The 23,093-nt window shown below is 37.0% G+C and overlaps 1 protein-coding gene across 1 annotated transcript in view; it reads left to right on the top strand.

The window, feature by feature from the left end:
- Positions 1–11,594: 11,594 nt before the first annotated feature.
- TRDN (triadin) overlaps positions 11,595–23,093 on the top strand; it is a 223,256-nt gene continuing 211,757 nt past the window's right edge. The window contains exon 1 of the mRNA XM_072410214.1: positions 11,595–12,008. Within this exon, the coding sequence (XP_072266315.1) occupies positions 11,987–12,008 (22 nt within the window). The 5' untranslated portion in view covers positions 11,595–11,986. The remainder of the gene's footprint in view (positions 12,009–23,093) is intronic.

Below are 23,093 nucleotides of genomic sequence, written 5' to 3'. Positions count from 1 at the left end.
TACTGAAGATCTCCTAACAATTGTGCAGTGCAAAGTCCTGTGTGATGTAGATTGGTTTGATAGTTTACATAGATCCTCATATTATATAGTTTTGGTAAATCTAAATTTGATTCATAGAGATTTTGATACTTTGGTAAAACTTGGTCTTTGGAGAATAGATTAATGATCAAACACATCTAAGCATCTAATCGGCAGCTTACAACCAGGCCTGGAAGAGGATATCTTCTACTACCGTCTTACTTTGCTGGGTTTTGACAGATGACATTACATCGTTAAGAGCCAGGAAGAGGAAGACAATGGTAGAAGATCCCCTCTGGGACTCTGTTCAACAGGGTACGGCCAAGGGTTATGGAGTATGTTTCTATAGACCATCTGACCTATAGGTGCCTGGTCTCAATTGAGACCTCTGCAACCCTTTATTCTTAGACCTTGGAAAATCCCCCTTTTTTTTTACTTTACCTATAAACCTCACTTTCATTCATCATTCAGCCTATTCTTCATCCTCTTAGCACTGAAAAGCCATCACACTGAAAAAATGAAAGAATAGTTGTCAAATTCTCCATATTTTAATTCTTTACTTATAATGCCAGACGAACATATCAGAATTTTTTGTTGACTTATAATTTTTATTTAGAATTTATTTCGATTTCTGTGATATGACATAGTAATTAGTAATAACAGACTGACATTTCAATATGTGGATGTCTCAATTGCAGTTGCTAAAAGTCTCTGGCCTTGCAATAACAGATAAAACCACAAGTTGTTGTGTGAGCTATGGATGCAGAATGCAATATTGTGAGGAACTATAGCTGAATGCATTGTGAATTGTAACTCGCTTCACTGCAACTTATAATGTATATTTTAGCAGATCTGGAGAGCTATCAAAAGTAAAAAATCATTGATCATAAGTTTTAAAATGATAACAGACTGCTCAGCAAAAGAATTTAAGTTGCCTTACTCAGAGCTGACACATTCTTGTAATCGCAAAATGCTTTCATATTGAAATCTGACTATTTAAAAAAAGTTCTTTGATGGCCTACAAAGGCACTGTAGAATATCAGAAAAACTAGGCCCTTTGCTGTGTTCTTTAGTCATCCATTAACTTAATAATATGAAGAAAGCATGAACAAAATTTGTAGAATAAGCAAAAAAAGATTAGCAGCACTGATATAAATGGGATGACACAGATCTATCACTTTAGTTGGATTATCTTCAAATGGATGTCTTGGGAGTTGTTTGAAAGAAAAGAGCAGCAAAAAGAGAATTATACTGTTGTAAATGATGCCTGCCCTTCAGTGTAGAACAAGAGAGGGCCTAACATACAGTCTTATCTAACAACGGGATCATACTGCCCAACCAAACATTTACCATACCAAAAAACACAACTAATGCCATAATGTTATGCTTTGTGTTGGATCATTTACAGGAAGTAAAATAGTAAAAGTAATTTTGTACAGAAAATTAAACTGTTTAATGAAAACATGTTTCTTCTCCTATTTAGGCCTGTAGGCTTTTATCACTGTTAGAAGGTACGGGGAAACCTGATGCTTCTGTCATCCAATCAGGGAAACACCAACAACACCATGCACAACTCCATCCATTTAATTATACTTTAATTGATTTTGCTAGGTGAAGAGCCTACATTCCTTTAGTAACTCAACCATAGTGTCTCTTGGTAGTCCACTTACTTAATCATGCTCCCTTGAAACCCCTTCTCTTATGTGTTAATGGAACAGGGGTCCAGGTATGGTGGGCAGATGAGAAAGGAGTCCCATAACTGTCCCCGTTCCTTTGCGGGTGCCACCATCTTCTTTATTCTTCCCTTCCATGGTTCATTCTTCAGCCATCTTTACTGGCCATGTTGGGATGACGTTCCAGCAGCAGCAGGGGAAGCCAGGATGGGTCAGCAATTGTTTGACCGAAGAGGATGATGATTAGGCAGGTAAGAATACTTATGAACATCATTCCCTTTCTGCAATAAAGCTCCCAGATTTCCCAGAGTAACTTTAGCTTTACCTTAGGAGTTTCAAAACTAGGCATCCCACACACATTTCTGCATACTAACTAGGTAATAACTAGTGATGGAATATAATTTACATGTCAGTAATAAAATAGCATATGTAAGACACAGGGTCATTTTAAGCTTTTAAACAGATCTAAAAAGTAGTGCTATTTAGTCTGTGCAGCCTTCAGAGTAGAATGACATATTCAACACTTTTTGGAAGAGATGTGGGAGGTTAGGCAGTGCTATGACATGATTTGTTCTATTTTATATCGCAACCTGTAACATTGCTTCTTTTTCATGTCTTTTTGATAGGAACCATCACTTCAACAACAAGACATAACACATTTTAAGATGCTTTAAAAAGATGAAAGAATAGAATGTGTGTTGTATTCTATGAATAGCTGCCAAGACATGCTGTTCTATGGAGCTAATTCTGTAAACATGAAGAGGCAGATACAGTATATTATTTCACTGTTGGCTTATCATTCATTGCATCAGCTCCAAAATTATTTTATTTTGTATTTCTTGCACCCCCTTCTGTCATCCCATTGCCTTGCTATCTGGGAAATATTTTTTAAAAATTTTACCATTACATGATAAAAAAATATTTATCCAAAGTTTTTTGCTCTTTTGTAAAACAGGTTTAAGATTTATTTACCTTTACAGGTGACCTTAAATTTGAAACGTTTGCTTTCATGCTATGGATTTTTCAGCAAAACACACGTACATTATTATGTGTACAATAATGCATTTTTGACATTTTTGATAATTTGAAGCTTTCTGTAAATAGGAAAGTTAATAGGAGTCCATTTCTGATTTACATGGGGGGGGGGGGGGTAAATTTGTTGTAGGCCAATTCTAGGCAAATTCTATTATGTGAATGTCCCAACTCGTAACACCAATTCTGATTTTTCTGGTTCTACGACAGCCAAATCAACCATAATGCATGGGAGGACCATTAAATGTCTGCTGAACATAGTGCTAGGGCAGTAGAAATCCATAGTTCTCAACATGCTAAATAACCCTATGTCTATATCAGCATAATTTTGATACCGTTCAGTGGTTATATAACTGGACTGACTAATATTCTGGTCTAACTTGTTTTTAACCTGAATCTAAGCATCAACACTATTCAACAATACAATTAAAATATAAAAAGATATGTCCTCCCTAAAAAATAATATAGCAAACTTAGTAACAAATGAGCAAAGTGGCAACATGATTGGGCAAGCCACAAAATGTAATATAAAAACTCATAGATGTTAAAATAAATCATCATATGCAATATAGGTTTGGTTAGAGTTCCAGTTGGATACTTAAATCTTTTGACCTTTTGCTGCAGAGCTACCAGCAGAGAAAAGGAGGGGGTTACACAATAAGTGTAAGTAGTAGTTTGGTAGATCTCCAGATCATAAAGTGCACTCTAACACAGATGGACATAATCAAAATCTGAGAGTACGGGTGAGTGAACCATAGGGATATAAGGTAATTATTTTCAGTTGGAAAATGAGTCAGCAGAGCTGGTTATGAAGGATATCAGAATAGTCACATTTAAAAAGAAAACTGTTACTGTCTTTAAAGAGTGACAAGAGATAGCTATTAACCTAAGGTTGTAAACTGTATATTTAAAACAGGCATTTAAAAAATAGTAATGAAAAATCTATTACTTAGTTCTGGTTCTAATGGCAAAGGTCACATGTTCTGTACAAGCAATATACATTGTGGCATAGAAGACAGCATGCAGTCCTTTTTTCTTTATTGATCATAGTGTCATTCACTCTCTTGTAAGGGAAGATGGAACAAAAAAAAGAGAAGAGGTATTGTATTGCAGAGAGCATGAAAAAAGTCTAATTTGAACTTAGTAGCCGTGTATTACATAATGTTTTATTGTTGAAGATCCTCGCATTTTTGTCTAGACTTTTGTATTCATTCTAACTCTGTGAATAGGTAGAGAAGTTGAAAAACAATTTCAAATAAAAAAAAAAAACTTTTCTGCTTTTCTAAAAAAAGTTAATTTATATTGTCTTTAACTTTGTACCAGTTATAGTGGATAGCAATTCAACAACGTAATGCTTGTCACACTTGGAGAGATGGTGCCACTAGGGGGAGCCATGGCTTACACAGAAATGGTGTGAGCGCTAGGAAGGGCCAAGGTGAGAATCTAAGCAGTAATCATGTCTTCTCCAGAGCCTCTATTGGTGAGCATGTTGCGCTGCTGGTTAATGCCAGGTTGTGGTCCTTGGGCACACTAGGATGGGCAGGATGATGCATGTTACCAAATCACTAGGCAGAATAATTGTCAACGAACGCCGGGGTCCAGGCAGGCAGCAAGCAAAAGAAGTCAGGTACAAGTCAGGGGTCAAGAACCAGAAATCCAGGTAATACACACTGGTGACACAGGGGCCACCGTAGACACAGGGAATCACAGGAGACAGGGGGATCATCAGACACAGTGGAACACTGGAACAGCAAAAGGGAACAGGCAGGGCAAAACCAGACTGGGAAATAAGGGTTTAACACAGGGCCTGGACAGGGAGAGCACTGAATTAGACAAGTGTAGAGGAAATATTAAGCAGAGCTAGTGGAAGGTGGCACTAATGGAGACACATTGCACAAAGCTGAGTGCGATGTTAAAGCTAGCTAAATAGCCAGGGATGATTAAGAGACTATTTCCTTATTGGCTGGCGAGATAGGTGAAACTGATAAAATTTGGGAGAGAAGGCAAGCCCAGGATCAGAACTGCCCACATGCGCAGGAAAAAGGCACCTGCACTTTAGCGAGGAATAGGTAAGTGTGACACCGCTATGAGCAGTGGTATAGCTACAGACCTATAATGCCTGATTTATCAACAAAATGCACGTACCCTCGACATGCGTAAATACACGGTGCTCATCAAATTCTATTACCATGATTCGGGGCCGAGTTCTAGTGAACTCGCCTGCCGGATTCCTGCAAAAGTGAGCAAAGATCTTGAATCGCCTCAATTAGGGCGAATAATTTTCAGCTGCAGGATTTAAAAAAAAAATGAAAAAAAAGTAGAGGAGTAGTAGTAGTAGTAAAAAAAATGCAAATATCCAATTTCAGGGCCTAACAACAAACTTCAGGATCCAGGGACCTAACAGCATAATATAGCCTCTTACACAATGCTAAGCATATATGACATTGCATGGCCTGATAGCAGAGTGCATTTTACTGCACTTCACAAAAAATGCTTAAAATATGGCTAAGAACAAATAGCAGAGAAAGGAGGAATTTAGGAATTAAATAATGGCTCGAAATCTATCAACCAGTCAAACTGAAAACTGGGTAAAAATAACAAATAACTAATTCAGTTCTTTACAATAGGCACCAAATAAAATCAGAGCTTTACAGAGTTCTGGGCTAGTGAGAAAATGCATATAACACATTTTATTTAATTTCTGAGCCATAAGGATTTAGGAATAAAGGCGTGTAATCATTAATGTTCAGACAGACCCACTTAAACTTGTCAACGTTCAATAACTGTACATGCAGCACAACCTGTAGAAGCCGTTATTGGGATTGTTTTTCTCTTAAACGTTGTTAAAACCTTTGGCTTGTCGAGTATGTAATACTTTGCTTGGCATATTTTATTGTCATGCCAGAAAGGGAATGATGAACTGCACAAGTGTTCTGGGACTGTCAAACATATTTCTAAAGAAAGACTATATTTTTCTTATAAATTCTGCTCTGTCAAGATGGATTAAAACATTTCATTTGAAAAAAAAAAACCCCATCAGAGCAGCCATTAGTGATATGTGAGATATAAATATGTGTTGTTAATGAAATGGCACATTTAGAAATAAAAAGAGTGTAATAATGAAAAAAAAAAGATCTAATACTTGCCTTGCATAACAAATCCACTGCTTTCTCATTTAACACATAAATCTGCAATTTATTTTACGTCTGCCGGGGAAATAATGAAAACCCCTTTTACCCAAACATTTATCCAATCAGACCTTTTAACCTACATTCTGGAACAAGGGTATATTCATCTAATTCTACCATTTGAGTATCTTGGCAACATTATTTTAGGAACCAGTATTCCGAGCTGTCTATAATATATATTAGAGGTCCAATAATATATAATAATATTCAAGTACTGACATTACCACTTAGACTCCCCTTGGAGAGGACTCCTCCTGACAGAACCGCACGTCGGAAAGCCAATTGGAAATGTCCATGTCAGGCAGACAGTGACAAAGACACCTGATGAAGGATGTTCTTTCTTGATTTAGATGAGTAAAAATGCAATAGGCCTAAATTATTACAGTAATCAATAAAAAAAGGTAATTACTGTATGTGAGTGGGAGCCTGAAGAGTACCTTTTGCAAAAAAAAAAAAAAACATGACAGCAAAAGGGCAAAACAAAGAGCTAGCAATCAATATTGTTCCCAACTCTATTATTGATTATATTTTGGGGTTAAATTAAGCACTTTAAGTACAAGTGAAGGGAGGTACCACCACTGCAATTCAGCAGAGTAAAGCATAGGATATTAATTGACCACAATTTCTACCACACAAATTCGTGTAGTTTGCTTCTACCTATGCATCTCCATCTATGGTTTTTGAACACTGACACCATGGCTGCTCTGTACCTCTAGTTTTATAAAAAGGGGGCTGAATTAATCAGAAGCCCCCTTGTTGGAACTTCTAAGACTGTGGGCCAAGGTTAAAGGACAGTGCAGTACATAGGCAGCACCGTGGCTCAGGGGTTAGCATTCCAGCCTTTGCAGTGCTAGGTCCTAGCTTCGAATCCCAGTCAGGACACTATCTGCATGGAGTTTGCAGGTTCTCCTCGTGTCTGTGTGGGTTTCCTCCCACATTCCAAAAAAACATGCAGTTAGGTTATTTGGCTTCCCTTAAAAAAATGACCTTAGACTACATTAATGACATATGACTATAGTAGGGACATTAGATTGTGAGCTCCTTTGAGGGACAGTTAGTGACACGACTATGGACTTTGTACAGCGCTGTGTGATATGATGGCACTATATAAATAATGTGTAATAATATTACATAATAATGAAAAAAAAATTCCAGGCAAACCTATGCATATTTTTACTGGGACCATACATTTCGGGAGACCACAAATGAAAACAGTTCTAGAGTTAGAACAGAGCTAAGGCTCCTCACTGTTGTAAATGGGGAGTTACTATAATTAGTTATCATGGACTTTTTTTGTAGCATTTTCTACAGCAGTGTTTCTCAACCAGGTTTCTGTGTAACTGTGGGGTTCATTCAGAGGTTGCAAGGAGTTCCTTGAGTAATGTGAAATTTGTACCCCTCAGGTCAGTTTAAGTGAAACCAATTATCTTTTTGGCTATTTATATGGACGACCTTCTTTCCACTGGCCAGCAGTGTAAGAAACATTCTTCCCTCTGACCATCACACTAATGTCCCGTGAGCTATGGATTTAGTATTTATAGCAAGTGTTCCCTTAAACCCTATTTCAATGGTTCCCCCATGTTAAAAAGTTAGAGAAAGTCTTTTCTTAAGAGTGTTACTTCTGCACATTCCAGAGGAGGTGCAAAAAAGTTGTCATAAAGACTTGTACCTGCAATTAATATTCACGATAAACTGACACTGCAACATGGAATACTGAGTGCTCTCATAATTTGGCCCCATCTAGCTTCTCCCTTACCTCAATTAAGAGATTCTGTTCTGACAACTCTAAATAGACAGATACAATATGATGTTGTAAGCAGTACAGACTGCTAATTGCAGACTTTTCTGCAAGTACAATTTACATTTAGAGTTATGAGTCCTTAATTTCCTGGCTGCAAGCATCGGAAAGCCTTTCTTTTTGTCTGCCCCCACATTTCCTTAGCTATGCAGCCACCACTGCACATGGGCAAGTAGGTAGTAAGAAGGAAAGTAATAGAGTCTAGAGGACAGAATGTAACTGAACAAAACTAAATAAAAAAAACTTGTACTGAGTAACTAAAGGCTAATTAGGAGGTAGTTAAAAACTAAATGAAATGAAAGGATTCTAAAAAAAAAGGCAATAATAACCACACAGCTATATTTTTACATACTTCCATGCTTTTTCTCTTTAAGCAAACCATTATTGCTTGCTTGTATTGCAACTAAGTCACCAGGTATGTGGCTGTCATTTTATACTTGTACTGTACTAAATATAATGGACTCTGTTCAAAACATGTTTCTGCTTTGTAAATTTACCTTCCAAATGTGTTTGCTGCATGGCCTACCATGGCCTACAGTATTTTGTACTTTTGTTTTCTTGTATTGTTATCAGGCCAATTTAAATCAAAACTGCTAACAGCTAATACAACTTGTTATTGTCTTAATTATGAACACATATTAATTTGTTTTGGTAATATAATATTACCGACTGTAGAGGATAAACATCACTCAGATCCAACAAGATATTTTTAATGGCAACTTGTCATTGGAGGACCATGGAGACTGCCATTGTTTACCATCCTTCCGAAAATATTGATTGTGTGGGGATGATTTCATTACTCCCTTGGTCACTGAGCTGAAACTAATATATATTTACGGGTGATTCTGATATTTTTCTGACACTTATTTAGAGCAAGTATGAGTGTGATTTAAAATTATTGTCACTAGAAACTGCCAGGAATAGACATTTGTAAACTGAGGCCAACAGCTCCAACTATTGTACTTTTTTTCATGACAGGGACACTTCAAGGTTGCTGAAATGTTCTGACACAATATACTTACAGTTCGTTAATTACAGGTTTATTAACATGCAGAACATAGCGTACTACTGGCATCAAGACATTGGTTCATTTCAAAGACACGACCACGGGGCTTTATGAATTGCTGTGTATAATGTTGGCGCTATATAAATACTAGTTAATAATAATAACAATAATAAAGTCATTTATGATGGATGAAATCATGGTGGACCCCCCACCTAGCTTGAAAAAGTGAACAGTAGTGATTAGGCTTTTTAGATATATAAAATAAATATTTACACAGCATAGTAATTGGCAGTAGTTAAGAAGTCACTAATGAACATTTGGTTTCCAAATCTCAGTTTCACTTTTAAATGAAATGTTTACAGATTCTTTCTTGTAAAACTCCAGGAAAATATCCCCTCTGGGACAAAACAGAGTTTACATATATTAGAGAAACATTTAGAAAAGAATCCTAACTGCTTCCACTCTGGAATTGCTAAGATTGGAGTGCTCTTGCTAAAATGTTTTAAAAACAAGCACCAAGTGGAAGGATTCATCATCATCCAGGCTTAGGCCCTATGCCAACAGGCTATGGGCTTGCAGTGGTGGCACAAGTTGAAGACATGTCTGTGATCATTTAGATCGGGTGCTTTTGACTCTTTCTGACATGCTTGACATTTTTATATACTTAAAATTCTTGAAACGCAAGGATCAAAGCAAACCAAAGTCCATTGGCACAGGCCTTTTGTGTTGTAGTAAATAGCACCAGCATCGAATTGCCCATACAAACACCATTATAGGTCATATGATATAATATATATATGACCATAAAAAAATTGCATTCTTATTTGAAAAAAAAACATCAATCTGATTTTGTTTTACTCTTTTCCCTACATAACCATTTTCATTTAGTGTGCATGAAACAGCTCAATAGCTAAACTTCCATGCTTTCTTCATCCTCTTCCCTTATGATTTGAATAGTTTTCAGTGTTCCAGCATTCTTAGGTCAGATGCGCTTCCTACAGTGGCAAAGAAATGCATCTTTATGATATTGTGTCCTCATCATCTTCTTTTGTGTAAACAAAGCTAGAGATCTCATGATGCCACTTGGTGAGCAGATCTAAGTAAGTTCTGACCATTTTAAACAGGCTAGTGAAGTTCACTTACCTAAATGTTACAGAAATTTTCAGTTTAAAGTAAACCCTAAAAATTACTTTTATGCTTATTTATGCATTAAACTGTAAAGCCTTTGTTAGCACAAAAAGACTTTTGAGAATTGTTTTTTTTTTGGCTTTAAATGTTGTGCAGATTTTGGATAGAGCAGTAAGCCAACAGAAGTAAAGAAAAGATGACACTATGAAACTGGAAAAAAAATGTTCTTATGGTTTGAAGGAGTAATCCAATTTTTCAGCAGTTAATGAAAATTATAGCTGCTGCAGATTGAAATTGAAAAGTAATTTTTATTAACATTAAATTACTGAATGGCTCATGTAACAATTATATAGGTTAAATCAATTTGAAAAGAAAACTTCTTTAAGTAATGTTCTTCTTTTGTTATGTGAATATTCTAAATTAGCACTGTTACATCCACTAAAGTGAGAAATTATTTTACGGCATAAGAATAGAGCATCTTTTGAATTATGCTGTCATTTGTAATGTGAACATTGTTTTAATGACTTACACTAGTTGTAGGGATGTGCATATATTACTGGACATGACTTAATTTGTTTCCAAGTATTTTTAGTTACACACAAATATAAAGAAGCTTATTGAAAGATAATTAATGTACTGAGAAAATAGTCTGTGCAAGCCTGGTCTAGACAATGAATAATTGTAATATTATTATTATTATTACACAGGTTTTGTATAGCGCCAACATATTACGCAGCGCTGTACAAAGTCTATAATCGTGTCACTAGCTGTCCATCAAAGGGTCTTGCAATCTAATGTCCCTACCTCAGTCATATGTCTTATAAGGTCAGTCTTGAGAGGGAAGCCAATTTAACTTACTGCATGTTTTTGTATTGTGGGAGGAAACCAGAGTTCCTGGAACAAAGTCACACAAACACGGGGAGAACCTGCAAACTCCATGCAGATAATGTCCTGGCCGTGGTACAAACCTGGGACCTAGCGCTGCAAAAGCCAGAGTGCTAACCTCTTGGTCACCGAGCTGCCCAATATTTTATGTAGTTTAACAAAACTATGTAAAATATAAAAAATATATATACAGTATATTACAGTTATAGAATATATATATATATATATCCATATAAACATTTTTTCATTTCTTAGTATTTCTATTTTTTTTTATATTTTTCACAATAATATGACAGGTCAGAGCTGTCACTTGTTCCATCCGCTGGCACTTCCAACTTCTCTGCCTCCTCTTTTAGGTTTTTCAAGTTCTTTTTTAGTTCCTTGCACTCTTCATATGATGTAACTGATGTGTATGTGCACAACAATTACATCACCCTGGCACCCAGCTACATTTATTACAAATAAGAATGAGCAGGTATGTGCACTTGCATTGTGCATTGTGCAGTGTACATTTGCAAAAGAAAAAAAATAGGAGAAAAGTTTTTTCTTCCTATCTCATAGCTAAGTGTCATCAGTTGAAAATATATATTTTTTTCCTTTAAATTACCTACATGGTATAATAAAATAAAATAAGAAGTGAAGTGGTAACATAACATACAGAATGATTTGCAATCAAGTGAGTCCGTTACTACAAAGGGTCCGAAGTGATAAGTTCAGCACTGAAGGAGTGAATGACATGAGTGTGTGACAGACCACACAGATGGGAACCACCCTCAACCAAATAAGGCCAAGAAGAATGCACAGAGCAAGTAGGCTAAGAATAAACCTGAACATTAATGGATAATGTTACCAGACACTCAAAGACCTGTCCCCTGTGCCAGTGCAGTTGTTATGAGACAAGCTGCAGGGCCTTGACTGGCTCTAATCAGTTCCTTTACTTTTTTTGCTGTCTCACAATTTCAGTTCTTCTTTGAGTTGTATACCTAATACTATTAGGAATAATCAAAAGGACTGTAAAAGCTAACAAGTAGAGAAACCTGGAAAGCCTTAGTTTAAACCTAGGACTTACTGACCTGCGAGAAGCCTCAGGAGGAGACACTGAAATTAAAGAAGCTCCAGGCAGCATAAAAGAGGAAAGAACTGAGTTACCAAACACAGACTCCTACCCAAGACAAGTCCCAAATTTTAATTGTGCGTCTCCACCCTGAAGACTTATGACCTGTTATTGCCATTGATTTCTCAATACTTAATCATCGCTATGACAGAAAGCACAGCTGAAGGTAATTTAAACATTTTTAAGATGTAATTAGTTACCCCTGATTTGCAGTAATGACACTAATTTTACCTGAAGTGTGTCAGTAATTAAATGTTACTTTGGAGAATACTTTTTTCCCCTTTTAGATTGCATTGATTTCATTTCTAGGTGAATGGATCTGTTTTGCTGGTACCTTTATCTAAAGATAACAACAGTTTAGGAAAGACATGCATTGGACTAAAATTGTATTTTAATTAGATTTGTGCATGTCATAAAAAAGGAATGTCTTCATTTAAAGTTTATTGTGGTTTGCAGCAATCTGCTATATAATTGTTGCCTTGAATTTAGGTGTGTTTTATGTGTATTGGAAAATGAAGTCATTTTATCCCTCTATAAATAACTTGAAATGTGATTCTTGCTGTGGCTAATCTCTGAGCATCTTCCAATGTGACACCAGAACAATGTTTATTGGACTCATCTACTGTCTTTATAAACTCATTACACAATCTTACTTTAACCAGTTAGCAAGGGTTCTTGTCTGGTTGCATCAAAGTAACAAAATAACTGTTGCATACTGATAATTGGATACCATATCAATCAGTGTGTAGTACTATGAAGGGCATGCTGGGAGTTGCTGTTCAACAACTGCAGAAACCATCACCTGTTGTTGGCTTTGCATGCCTGTGATAAGCAGTCCTTGTCACATACTTTATTATATTAATAGCTCTAAATAAATTGATACCAGTGCATATTTAGATCTGATAGTCTGTTATGTTACCTTGGATCTACAAAAAACAAGCATATGAGCAGTTTCTAATCGCTATTACCTGAACATGTTGAGGCTGAAATAAAAGGACAATAGGAGAGGTTGGAAACGTAAAAGTAAGTTGTAGTATAGTTATGGAACATCCAACATGTTGTCACTAAACCAGGAACTGAAGGACAATTTTTCAATTTGGACACCTGTTTTTATAGTGACAACTGTCTAAAAGGGGATTTTCCCACACTTTTCAGAATTTTTTTTTACACTTCCTGTTGTGTTCCTGGCACAGGAAATGAAGTGAAAACCTACTAATGGGATAACTACAGCACCCTTCTGTATTCTATCCAAAACTAAAAAAAAATTTGGTTTTACATTAACCTTAATCGCCAATAATGTCTCTTATCTTAATAATAATAATAATAATAATAATGTGTCATTATTGCAATCAAAACAAGCTGATAGCTTCAAAATCCACTTTTTAATCTTTTTCTGTAGTAAAGGCTCTGGTAATGGGGTTTAAAGAGACAACTGATAACTTCTTTTGGGCACAAGAAGTAGGCCTGGAGCTAGCCTATAGCGTAGGGCCACATGACAGGGTGAAGAGGGGAGGCAGGAAGGAAGGGGTTAATATGTTTTTCTTTAAAATTTAAAAAAAAAAGGAAGAAAAGTGGGAAAAGGAAAGGGGTGGAAAAAAGGGGGGGGGGCACTGTGTGATATGCTATGGGAGGGGTGAAGAGCAGGGTATAAGTGTAAGGGGCATGGGGGCATCATTTTTCTTAACATGAGCCTCTCCCGCCCACCCTCCCCTTTTTTGTATAGCTCCGGCTATGTTTTGATACCTATTGTCATGGCAGCGTATGGGCGTTTTTCATAGGTCCATGAAAGTGGAAAAAAGTTTTGGGAAGCAAGAAAACAAGGGGGTGAGACCCACCAGGGTATGGGTTTGTCGTTAACTGTGGCCCTGCACGACACTTGGTTGTTGTGGGGGCTAAGTGGGAGTGGTGGTTATCCGCTAATTGTCCCCCAAGCGGTGTGCTAGCGGCTTGGGGGCTGGTTAGTGAGCAGAGGTAGTTGGGATAAAGGGATAGTATGAGGGGAATTTTCATGGACCTATAAGAAAGAAAACAATTTCTGGTAGAAAAAAGTGGGTTATTGACGGTTTATGTTTGAGGTTAAAATATGTTGTTTTGTATTTTAAAAATGTATGAATTTATATTTTTGTTAATAAATGAGCTGCTATGGCCAATTTATTCCAACACAAGTCTGGTATCCTTTTTGGGTTCTGTAAGTAGAGGGTTTGGGGTTAAATTGGTCGGAGGGTGCAGTTCATGGCTTCCTCTGCTATACCCTGGTCATGTGCACCCTTTCCCCATGTGTTTTGTGGTGCCTGGAGACACTGTGAACATAACAAATACTGCTAGGAGTGTGAGTGGGAGCAGATTGTACATCTGTACCTCAATCTGGTGTGCAATCATTGAACCCCAAAACACATAGCCCTGGACTCTTTGAGGTTCAGACCTGGCAGTTTCAGCTAAGAAAACAGAGCACTATGAGTGCTTTATCTACCTGCATAGAAGGCATTGGGAGTCTAATGGATGTTAAACCCTTCATAAAGAGTATCTGTCACACCATATGTATTTTTAAGTTGAGACAATGTAAAATAGAAAAATAAAGTATTTCCCCCCCACCTTCAAGAATGCTGACATGAAAATGCAGATGTGCATGTAGGGTGTGCACCCATGTATAAAGAACTGGTGTTGCCAAGCACATCAGAATGAAATGTATACTTCTAGTTCCATTATGTACAGTTAACCTTCATTAATTATCTGTAAAGAGCGTGTGCAGAAACATTGATGCAGAAAGCACTAGATTGGGGAGGAAGGTAGTTATTATACCAGGTGGGGAATTATTAAATAATATGTAGAACAGCTTAAAGTAAAGCTCCATGCTGATATGAAAAATAATCTAATACATTTTGATATGTAATCAATTACAAAAAATCAATAAATATATTTTAGAATGTAATGATTGCAAGCACCTGAATCTGACTTAGACTTTAGGTGCCTGTTGTTAAACTCAGCACTAAGACTGGAAGAAACAGAAGAGCAGTGGTTTGATGCAGTGCATGTGATGATAAGGAACATGCTGACGGAGAGAACAGGGAGCTCATCCATCTGCTGCAGCTCCTTCGCTGTATATCACAGGCTAAATACATGGAGGTAACCTTGTTAAACTGCTTAACCTCAACAAAGGAATATTAGATCATTACCTGGCTCTAGTGTCTGGTAGGGTTGTTTATATCTCAGAGCTGGAGGAACAGTATTGCAAATTTTGTGCCAGGTACAGCAGCTTCAGTTATTCCATTTTTTTCAAGTTTAAGCTGAATGGATCTCAAACTGAACTGGGGAAAATTTAATCAACACTAGCCAAATATATCAATGTTATTTTTGCAGTGCTTTCACTGTACATTTTCCTTAATATTACATGCACAGTGTATACAGTGTTCATGGCTTGTCTCTAGTTATAACTGCGAGCTTGCATCAAACTTTCAACCCTCAAATAGTTGGTGTCATGGCTTACCACATGTGATGTTAGTGCTTGAGGAGGGATGTGATGGAGGTTTTACATGACAATGAGAAGAACTAGTCATAAAAGGGTTTATAGGTATGAGGATAAGGAATAGGAGTACTTATCTGATAGGAGGCTGGCAGGAACCACAGGGCAGAGCTGGAGTGAAGAGAGGCAAGTCATGTCAGAAGGGTTGGCTGGTGGTTGAAGTTGTCCTGACTGCCTGCCAAAGTTTTTTTTTATTAGGGTTCATTTATTTTTACTTGTCAGTACTTGGTAGTTTTTTTAGGGGTTCTGTGGGGTCTCTAGAAGACTTGGGAATACCAACAAAATGAGGCCCATCAGGCGGCTCCCTTTTGAGGGGTTGTTGTTGGTTCTATTTGGGGCTTGGTCCCTTGCCAGTGGGGGTGCGCCTGGGGACAGTTTTGGTGTTTTCGATCAGTAGACACCAACGATATTCTTTTGTCAATTAAATTAAAATGTTTGTTTAATTATTGGTTACTGTTCTTTTTTTTTTTAATGTTTTGCTTAATTAAGTGCTGCTGTGGCCAACATGGGGTTCAACATCACTCAGTTCCGTTATTTGGGAAGGTTAACGGACTGACAAACCTATTAAAGTTAAGAAGTGTTTCAGGTTCAATTTGGATTTGGGTCAGACTTTTATTGTTTGACATATACTATTTTCCCAGGCAAACTTTTACATATTACATTCATCCTACATTTTTTGTTGGTATTAAATCTTATCCTAAACCTAGCTCTTGAGCTGTTATTTACCTTCCAACCCTAACAGCCTAACCTCCAAATTAGCTCTGAGCACTGCATTTTCTCTCAATGCTAAATCCACGTTTTGCTGTATACCCACCTCGTCTTGCCCTAGGAGTCTGTATGTCTAAAGAGTGTAGAGCTGACTTTTTTATCTGCACCAGAAGAAACTGCTTTGAAATGCTTTGTCATTTTCAGTAAACACAGCTTAGAGATGCCTCTTTGTCAAGGAAACATTTTCTCTAATATTACATAATAAACTCTGCTCAGAAAGTTACATGGTGCCAAATAAAGTTCACTTTTACCTTACTGGAATAGATAGTCACTGCCTCCCAGTCTAGCAGACTCTTTAAAATAAACATTAAAGGACTTTTTACACATTTTAAAGTTATTTTTGACTTGTCGATGTCCTGCTGATATGAGTGTTTTATCTTTTCAGCACCAAACACACTCTTAAAAAGTAAATGGATAAAAAAAAAATATGCTTTTTATATATCTCGGCAAATCAAGAGCTGTTCTGGGGTTATTAAGGTCCCTGTCAGTTTAGATTTACTTCTATTTGCTGGTAAAGTTGTTTGCAGACATCAGGCTATCTGCATATATTAGAATGCTCTCTGGGGTGATACCAAAGCAAGCATTCCCATCAAACAGCTCTTTATTTATGCTCTCCCTAGGCAAGCACATCAAGGAATGAGCAAGTGGTATGCACGTCTATATGGATAACAGGGATGCCTTCTTTAGTACAACAACCTTATTTCATTCAGCACCCATCATCCTACCCTCAGCACATGTCATTTTATGCAAGCACAAAAATTTAGATTTCTGGAGATGAAGGCATTGAATAAGCAAGGTGTGAGATGAGTAGCATAACAGTTAATTTCCATTTTTATTACAAAGATGCACTTGTTTGTCCTCAACAGGTTGAATGTATCTTCTCTGTACTGTAAAGTTAATAATATGAATACGAATAAAAAAATACATAATAAATAATACCAAAACAAGAAGAAAAATATTTACCTGCAATCACCCAAAACCAGGCCACAAATTGCTAAATTATACCTAAAGCTGAACTTTAGAGAAGCTAATAAATACCTGGGGGAAATATACACATCATGTCAGAGAATTTATATTTCTGTTCAAAGGTATGCACATCACTATCAAACAACACAGCCAGGCACAAAAAAGGAATACACATTTGTCCCCAGCAAGTGATTAGTCAGTATAAGGGCAGCAGAAGACAAAGCCATCCAAGCCATTATTTCTTATACCGTGAGCTCACTCCCTTGCCTCACATTACTGCTGCTCCCACTCCAAGTCTGAGTGTTGCTATGCATTAATAAATTGATAAATAAATATAAATTGATAAATATTGATAAATTAAAAAATATGTTAAATGCCAGATCGGCATTTTTTATTTCGTTCTATCTACAGGTAGTCCACGAGTTACAATCCTTTACAAGGACCCCATTGTAACTCGAAAATATTGTAAGTCGGAATCCAGCCTAGCCTACCCACCAGTTTCATATATTGTTGATCAGTATGGAGTAGTACTGTGTACTTTTGAGTGAGGCATCTTACAAGATAAAGATGCGTACATCCAAGCATTGATTCCAACATATTGTACCGCATCCGGTGTTACGTTTTACCTTCCGTGCAAAACTTCCGTATTAGTATCGTCATCGTAAGTTTAAAATATCGTAACTCAAACAATCGTAACTTGGGGAGCATCTGTATTTATTTTTGCCTGGAGTTTGGCTCTAAAGTGAACCTGTTATGAGATTGGATCCTTACCTCCATAATTGTTTCCTATCAGTGGCTCAAGAAAGAGGCGTAGAATGATGGTCAGGAAAGCAACATTTTCTGTACAGGTCAGATATTTTGGATAGGATGGAAAGGTAATCGTATCCCATTGACAACAAAAACTATGAGATCCTTTCTTGGCCAGTTGACACTAGGGCAGCTTTGCTAATTGTAAGATTTCTGGTGACAACCCAAAATCTGTGAATCTTCCCTCTCTAGCAATAGTCACCAGGATAAACAGAAAAGGTAAATCTCACTAACAAGACAAAATAAAACATAGCAATGGTATATTCAGTGTATTTGTGTAAGAACCCTTTCACTCCTGTGGTAGAAAACATCATAGTTGTCTGTAAACCACCCTGCAGGCAATCACCTTTGCACAAGGCTACACCCATGGCGCAAATATTCAAACAGCAACCCAACAGCTAAAATCAACTTGTTCCTTTTGGAAACAGCTCTGCCATCTGCTGTAGCCTCATTCAAAAAATGGTTTACAAGTGCTCCCATTCGCTTGAATACCATATAAAAGTCCAAGGCAGCAGACTATGTACATTAGAGAGGTCACATCCTTTATCCTTTATACAGTGGTCCTTACATCCTTACATCCTTATACAGTGGTCGCCAACCAGTGGTCTGCGAGAAAATTTGGTGGGTCCGCAGCTCTGGTAGGTGCATCCCAGAGCGTGGTCAGGGGAAGGACCCCGCTGGGGGATGCACCGACCAGAGCCACAGACCACGTACCCCGAACAGTTCCCAGGCTCAGGGAAGTGGACGGCCGTGTGTCCCTGCACACCACTCGCCCACTCTCCCATTGCAGGCTTAGATCTGCGATGGGAGAGTGGGCAGAGTTATGTCATAATGACATCACTCTGGGGGAGGTCTCTCCCCCTTTTAAATGACACACGGCTTCCCGCACATGCACAGTTAGGAGCCGGTGATTTTAGTGGTCCGCAGACCTGAAATTAATATAAAATGTACCCCCAACATTTGCTACCAGACAGGTTTTTTTTTTTTTTTTGGGGGGGGGGGGGGGATTGATTGGATGTTTTGGAAAATCTTGATTAGTAGTGCACATCGCATTGTGTATCTAGCAATCTATCTAGCACACCTGACTAATCACTTTGACTTTCTGTTAGAAAGTGATTGGGTGGAAAGACAGAATGTTGCATGCATGTGTGCAGTGTTTTGTAACATAAGACTGATTAACTTCCAACTGGAAAGTTCATTGGATTGGTTGATTGAGTGCAGATCTGTCTGTGTGTACCCAGCCTAAAGGAAATTATTGTTTAAAACTAAGTTTGCTTTTGCAGCAGAGTAGACTGGGCTTATCATGAAAATAACTAACATTACCAGAAAAAACTAGAAAAGAGGGTATTTCATATTGTATATTAAAACAAACTTGATAGCAATTTGTCCGACATAGAATGACTGATGACAGAAGAACTTTGCAATTTAAATGCATGACAAGCAAAATAGGATGTACCTAAAGAGAGTCTCCAGACCATTTATTTGAAAAGTATGTGCATTTACTGTATTTTATGCATGTAATTTACGGTAAAATGATCTCTTGTGTACACATCCCAAATCCCTGACACTGCTGCTGGGTGCCAGCACACACAGTAATTATGCACTCCTTGAGGAGAGGGCTATGAAGTGGAGGGGCCAGAGATTGCCACCAATTGGTAGTGTCAGATTCACTGCCTAATAAATGGACTCCCACCAAGTGTTTCCTAATGTGTAATTCATGTTTGTAACTGAGCTATAATCTACACTACTTCTCTTCTACATCTACAAAGCTCTCACTGTCAGAGGGCTGCATACACAGCAGTGTTGTAATATTTGCTGGGAATAAACACTTTCTACATATGCACAGCATTACTGCAATGGAAAGAGAAAAGGGGGTTGGTAATGGAGGAGTTTTGTTTAATTGTTGGTACTATTACAAAATTTATTTTGCTGTTGGCTGTAGTTGTACTTTAAACTTCACAAATAACAAGAACCTAAATAGTCAAACTGTTGTATCAGTGCTGTCTAGTATATGTAATATTCCATACAATGTTTACATATATACATTTTAGTGGTCTGTCCATTTTCCATGATTTACAAAACTGAAACACACATAACATAATGGCATAAAGACTATTTAGCCCTAGAAGACATATGGCTGATGCAGGTCTTTTTATTTTGGTCGGCAGTTGGACGGATTCTTATTTTGTTTCTGGCAGCCTGAACTGCTGCAAAAAGCTGAAACAGGTGGCATATCCTGACAGCTTCATGAAAGGACTGTCTGGCATGTTTAGAAGTCTTGTGCCAAATTTGTGCAAACCTTGCTTATTTTTGGTGCTTGTTTTTCTATCGATATTTGAAATGCAGGGATTGTATAACTGCAGCACAAATCCAGCTCAAATTATTATCCTTATCCGTTTTTGAATTAAATGCAGTTAAGATAACAGCAATTAATGATTTATTTAGTCAAACAATTTACAGAATGGACAAACGTATTTTGAAGATAAATGCAGTAATTGCTTTCTGTAAAAGTATTAGATTGCTTGGTGTATGTGCAGACTTTTATATTCCTTTTCATATGTGTATATGCTGGCCTTGGATTTCTGTGCTTTTGCAGGAGTACTATCAATTAGTATAATATTAAAAAGAGATAGGCATATGGTTTGTTAGTACATCCTGTACTAAAGAAATGTTTCTATTTTATCTGCAATTATATTTTTATTTGTAGTATTAAATTACTGTAATTGATTAGTGAGTTCACAATTGAATTTAAATATACAGATTTTAAATAAACTGAAGATATTAATTAAAAATCCCATCAGGTTTCTTTTACTACCTTTTGTTTATCTGCTTGGAGTTTTTAGCTTGAAAGTGTATGTAAATCCTTTCAATTAACTTTTACTGCTGGCTCCCCTTGTGGTTTAAAATTTAAAATTCTATTTTACCAGAAATTCAGATTTGTCTTGCACCTTTTACACCAGTATTTCTCAGCTCTTTAAAATGGGGGAACCCTTGAAATAACTGACAAGTTGCCAGGGAACCCCTGTTATAATTGCTGTACACACAGCTTATAGTGTATTATTATGGTGGTCATTAAGAAGAATGTTTCTTGCGCTGCTGGCTATTGCAAAGAATGTCACCCATATAGCCACGATCATTGGTGTCAGTTAGAGCAACCTGAGAGGCCTAAGTTGCTCATTGCTGAAGAAACTGATCTACACCCTCAGAAAGACCCCCTCCCCCAGTCCGTAATGCTGACTACAGAATGATGAGTCTTTATTTTGTGATCTGAGAATGTATTGGGTTTAGTAATTTAGCTGAAAGGACTGACACCACTTAGTCCACAAAAATGCAGAGTGTTGTCAGCCTACATAAGAATTATGGAGTGCATTTCTGGCAGATCAGTGATTATTTATCTGTACTTGCAGGGTCTGCAGGTATTGCAGAAATGAACCACATATATATATATTTTTCATTTGTCTTGATAAATTATTTAAGATATATGCAAGCACAACTTTACACAGGAAATCTGTTGTTTTGGCATATAAATTATTTGTTTTTCTGAACTGAATTGGTAAGGTTATTCTTGCATTTCCTGAAAGATTAAAGTTAGTGTTGTGTGAATTTACCTGGCTTTCATTTGCACAGGATTTGGTAAATCTGAGGCTACCAGCAAACTCTAATAAAATCTATAGGGAAAAAAATTGTCATTTCTAGCCATGAGAAACTTCAACTAATAGAATTTTTATACCAAAATACCATTCATTGTTTTTTTTCATGCAGCTTAGAGGGCAGCATGGAAAAACATATTTCCTGTTTTAGCAGTGACATGTACGTTTACAACGTGTGGCAGAAAAACTTGATTTTAATGGCAGACCGGCCAGAGATTTACTAATGCTGTCCCTGTGCTTGATGATGCCTAAGTATTCTGTGGATGCCTAATTTCTAATAATCTCTCATTAAAAAATTGACCACATAGGCCACAGATAGACCACAAATAATAAAGCAGTGTAAACATTGGCCAATGGCAAGACATCTTAAAGGGGGGAAATTGGCTGAAATGTACTACCGTAGAAACACAATGCAGATGATATGTTAAAACTGTGCAGTTCTGATATGCAAGACTAGGCCTAAATATACCAGAGACACAGGGCACAGGCAGGTTTTTCTTACTACAATCAAGAAATTGCTGATTGTAAAAAACACAATAAGTATTGGCTAGTTGTAGGGCAATTTTGATGAGCAAAATCAGGTCTTAATGTACTAGAGACGAAGGAGTGATGCCTAAATTTTATTACATACAATATAGGAAGTTTATGGTTAAGTTTTTATATTTACCATGGGGATAGTGGGATGAGGTAGGTGTAAATGATAAAATGCGAGGAGTTTGAAGTGCATAGTTTTTGCACTATTTTTCTCTTTAAAAGATGCAATGGCGTGTTGCCAACGATAGGTAGTTCCAAATAGAAATGAAAAGAAAAGGAAACTGCACTTGTTAGCACCCTGAAAATAAGAGACTATCAACATAAAAACAACAAAGGCACAAAAGAAGCAAAAATAAGAAAATATTAACCCTTTAGCAAAAAAAAAAAAAACGTTTTTATTATGTGTTAAGGAAAATAAATTGTTACACTATTGTTACACAAAAGTTACACTTGCCGCTAATACAGATAGTTGACCTAATAAGGTTTTTTTGGGTGAAATGAAGAACTGAATATGGGATAGGGGGGTAAAGAATACAATTCACAAATGTGCTGACTGGCCCAAATCTTTTCCTATGCAGTTTGATATAGTAAGGGAGGGGGGAGGCCAATCTAAAGACCCCCATTCTATGTTTGCTGACCATGGTTTAAAGACAAAGCAATAGGTTAAAATGTGCAAACATTTTCCTAAAATTTTCAGGCCTGCAAATCCAAACCCTGCATATTCACTTCAAATCTAGAATAATAGTAATTTTTAGAGTGAACTGTGGTTAGTACCCATGGCTTGAGTTCCAGTTTAAATACAGTTATAGTTGCTATGTAAATGGCCATATATGTATATGTAATGCATATACAGTTCATATCTCAGTTTAAATTAGATGTTCCCTGACATTTTTTTCTTTTTGATAGGCACCTAATGTGAAGCACAGCTGCTTTGACAGTTTTGACAGGATTTTAACTGTATTACAAATGGCATTGAGAATCTGATACTGTTTGTACAAACTGAGTA

This window comes from Pyxicephalus adspersus, chromosome 4 (assembly GCF_032062135.1).
Source record: "Pyxicephalus adspersus chromosome 4, UCB_Pads_2.0, whole genome shotgun sequence".
Taxonomy (NCBI): Eukaryota; Metazoa; Chordata; class Amphibia; order Anura; family Pyxicephalidae; genus Pyxicephalus; species Pyxicephalus adspersus.
This window is presented reverse-complemented; position numbering and strand designations above follow the sequence as displayed.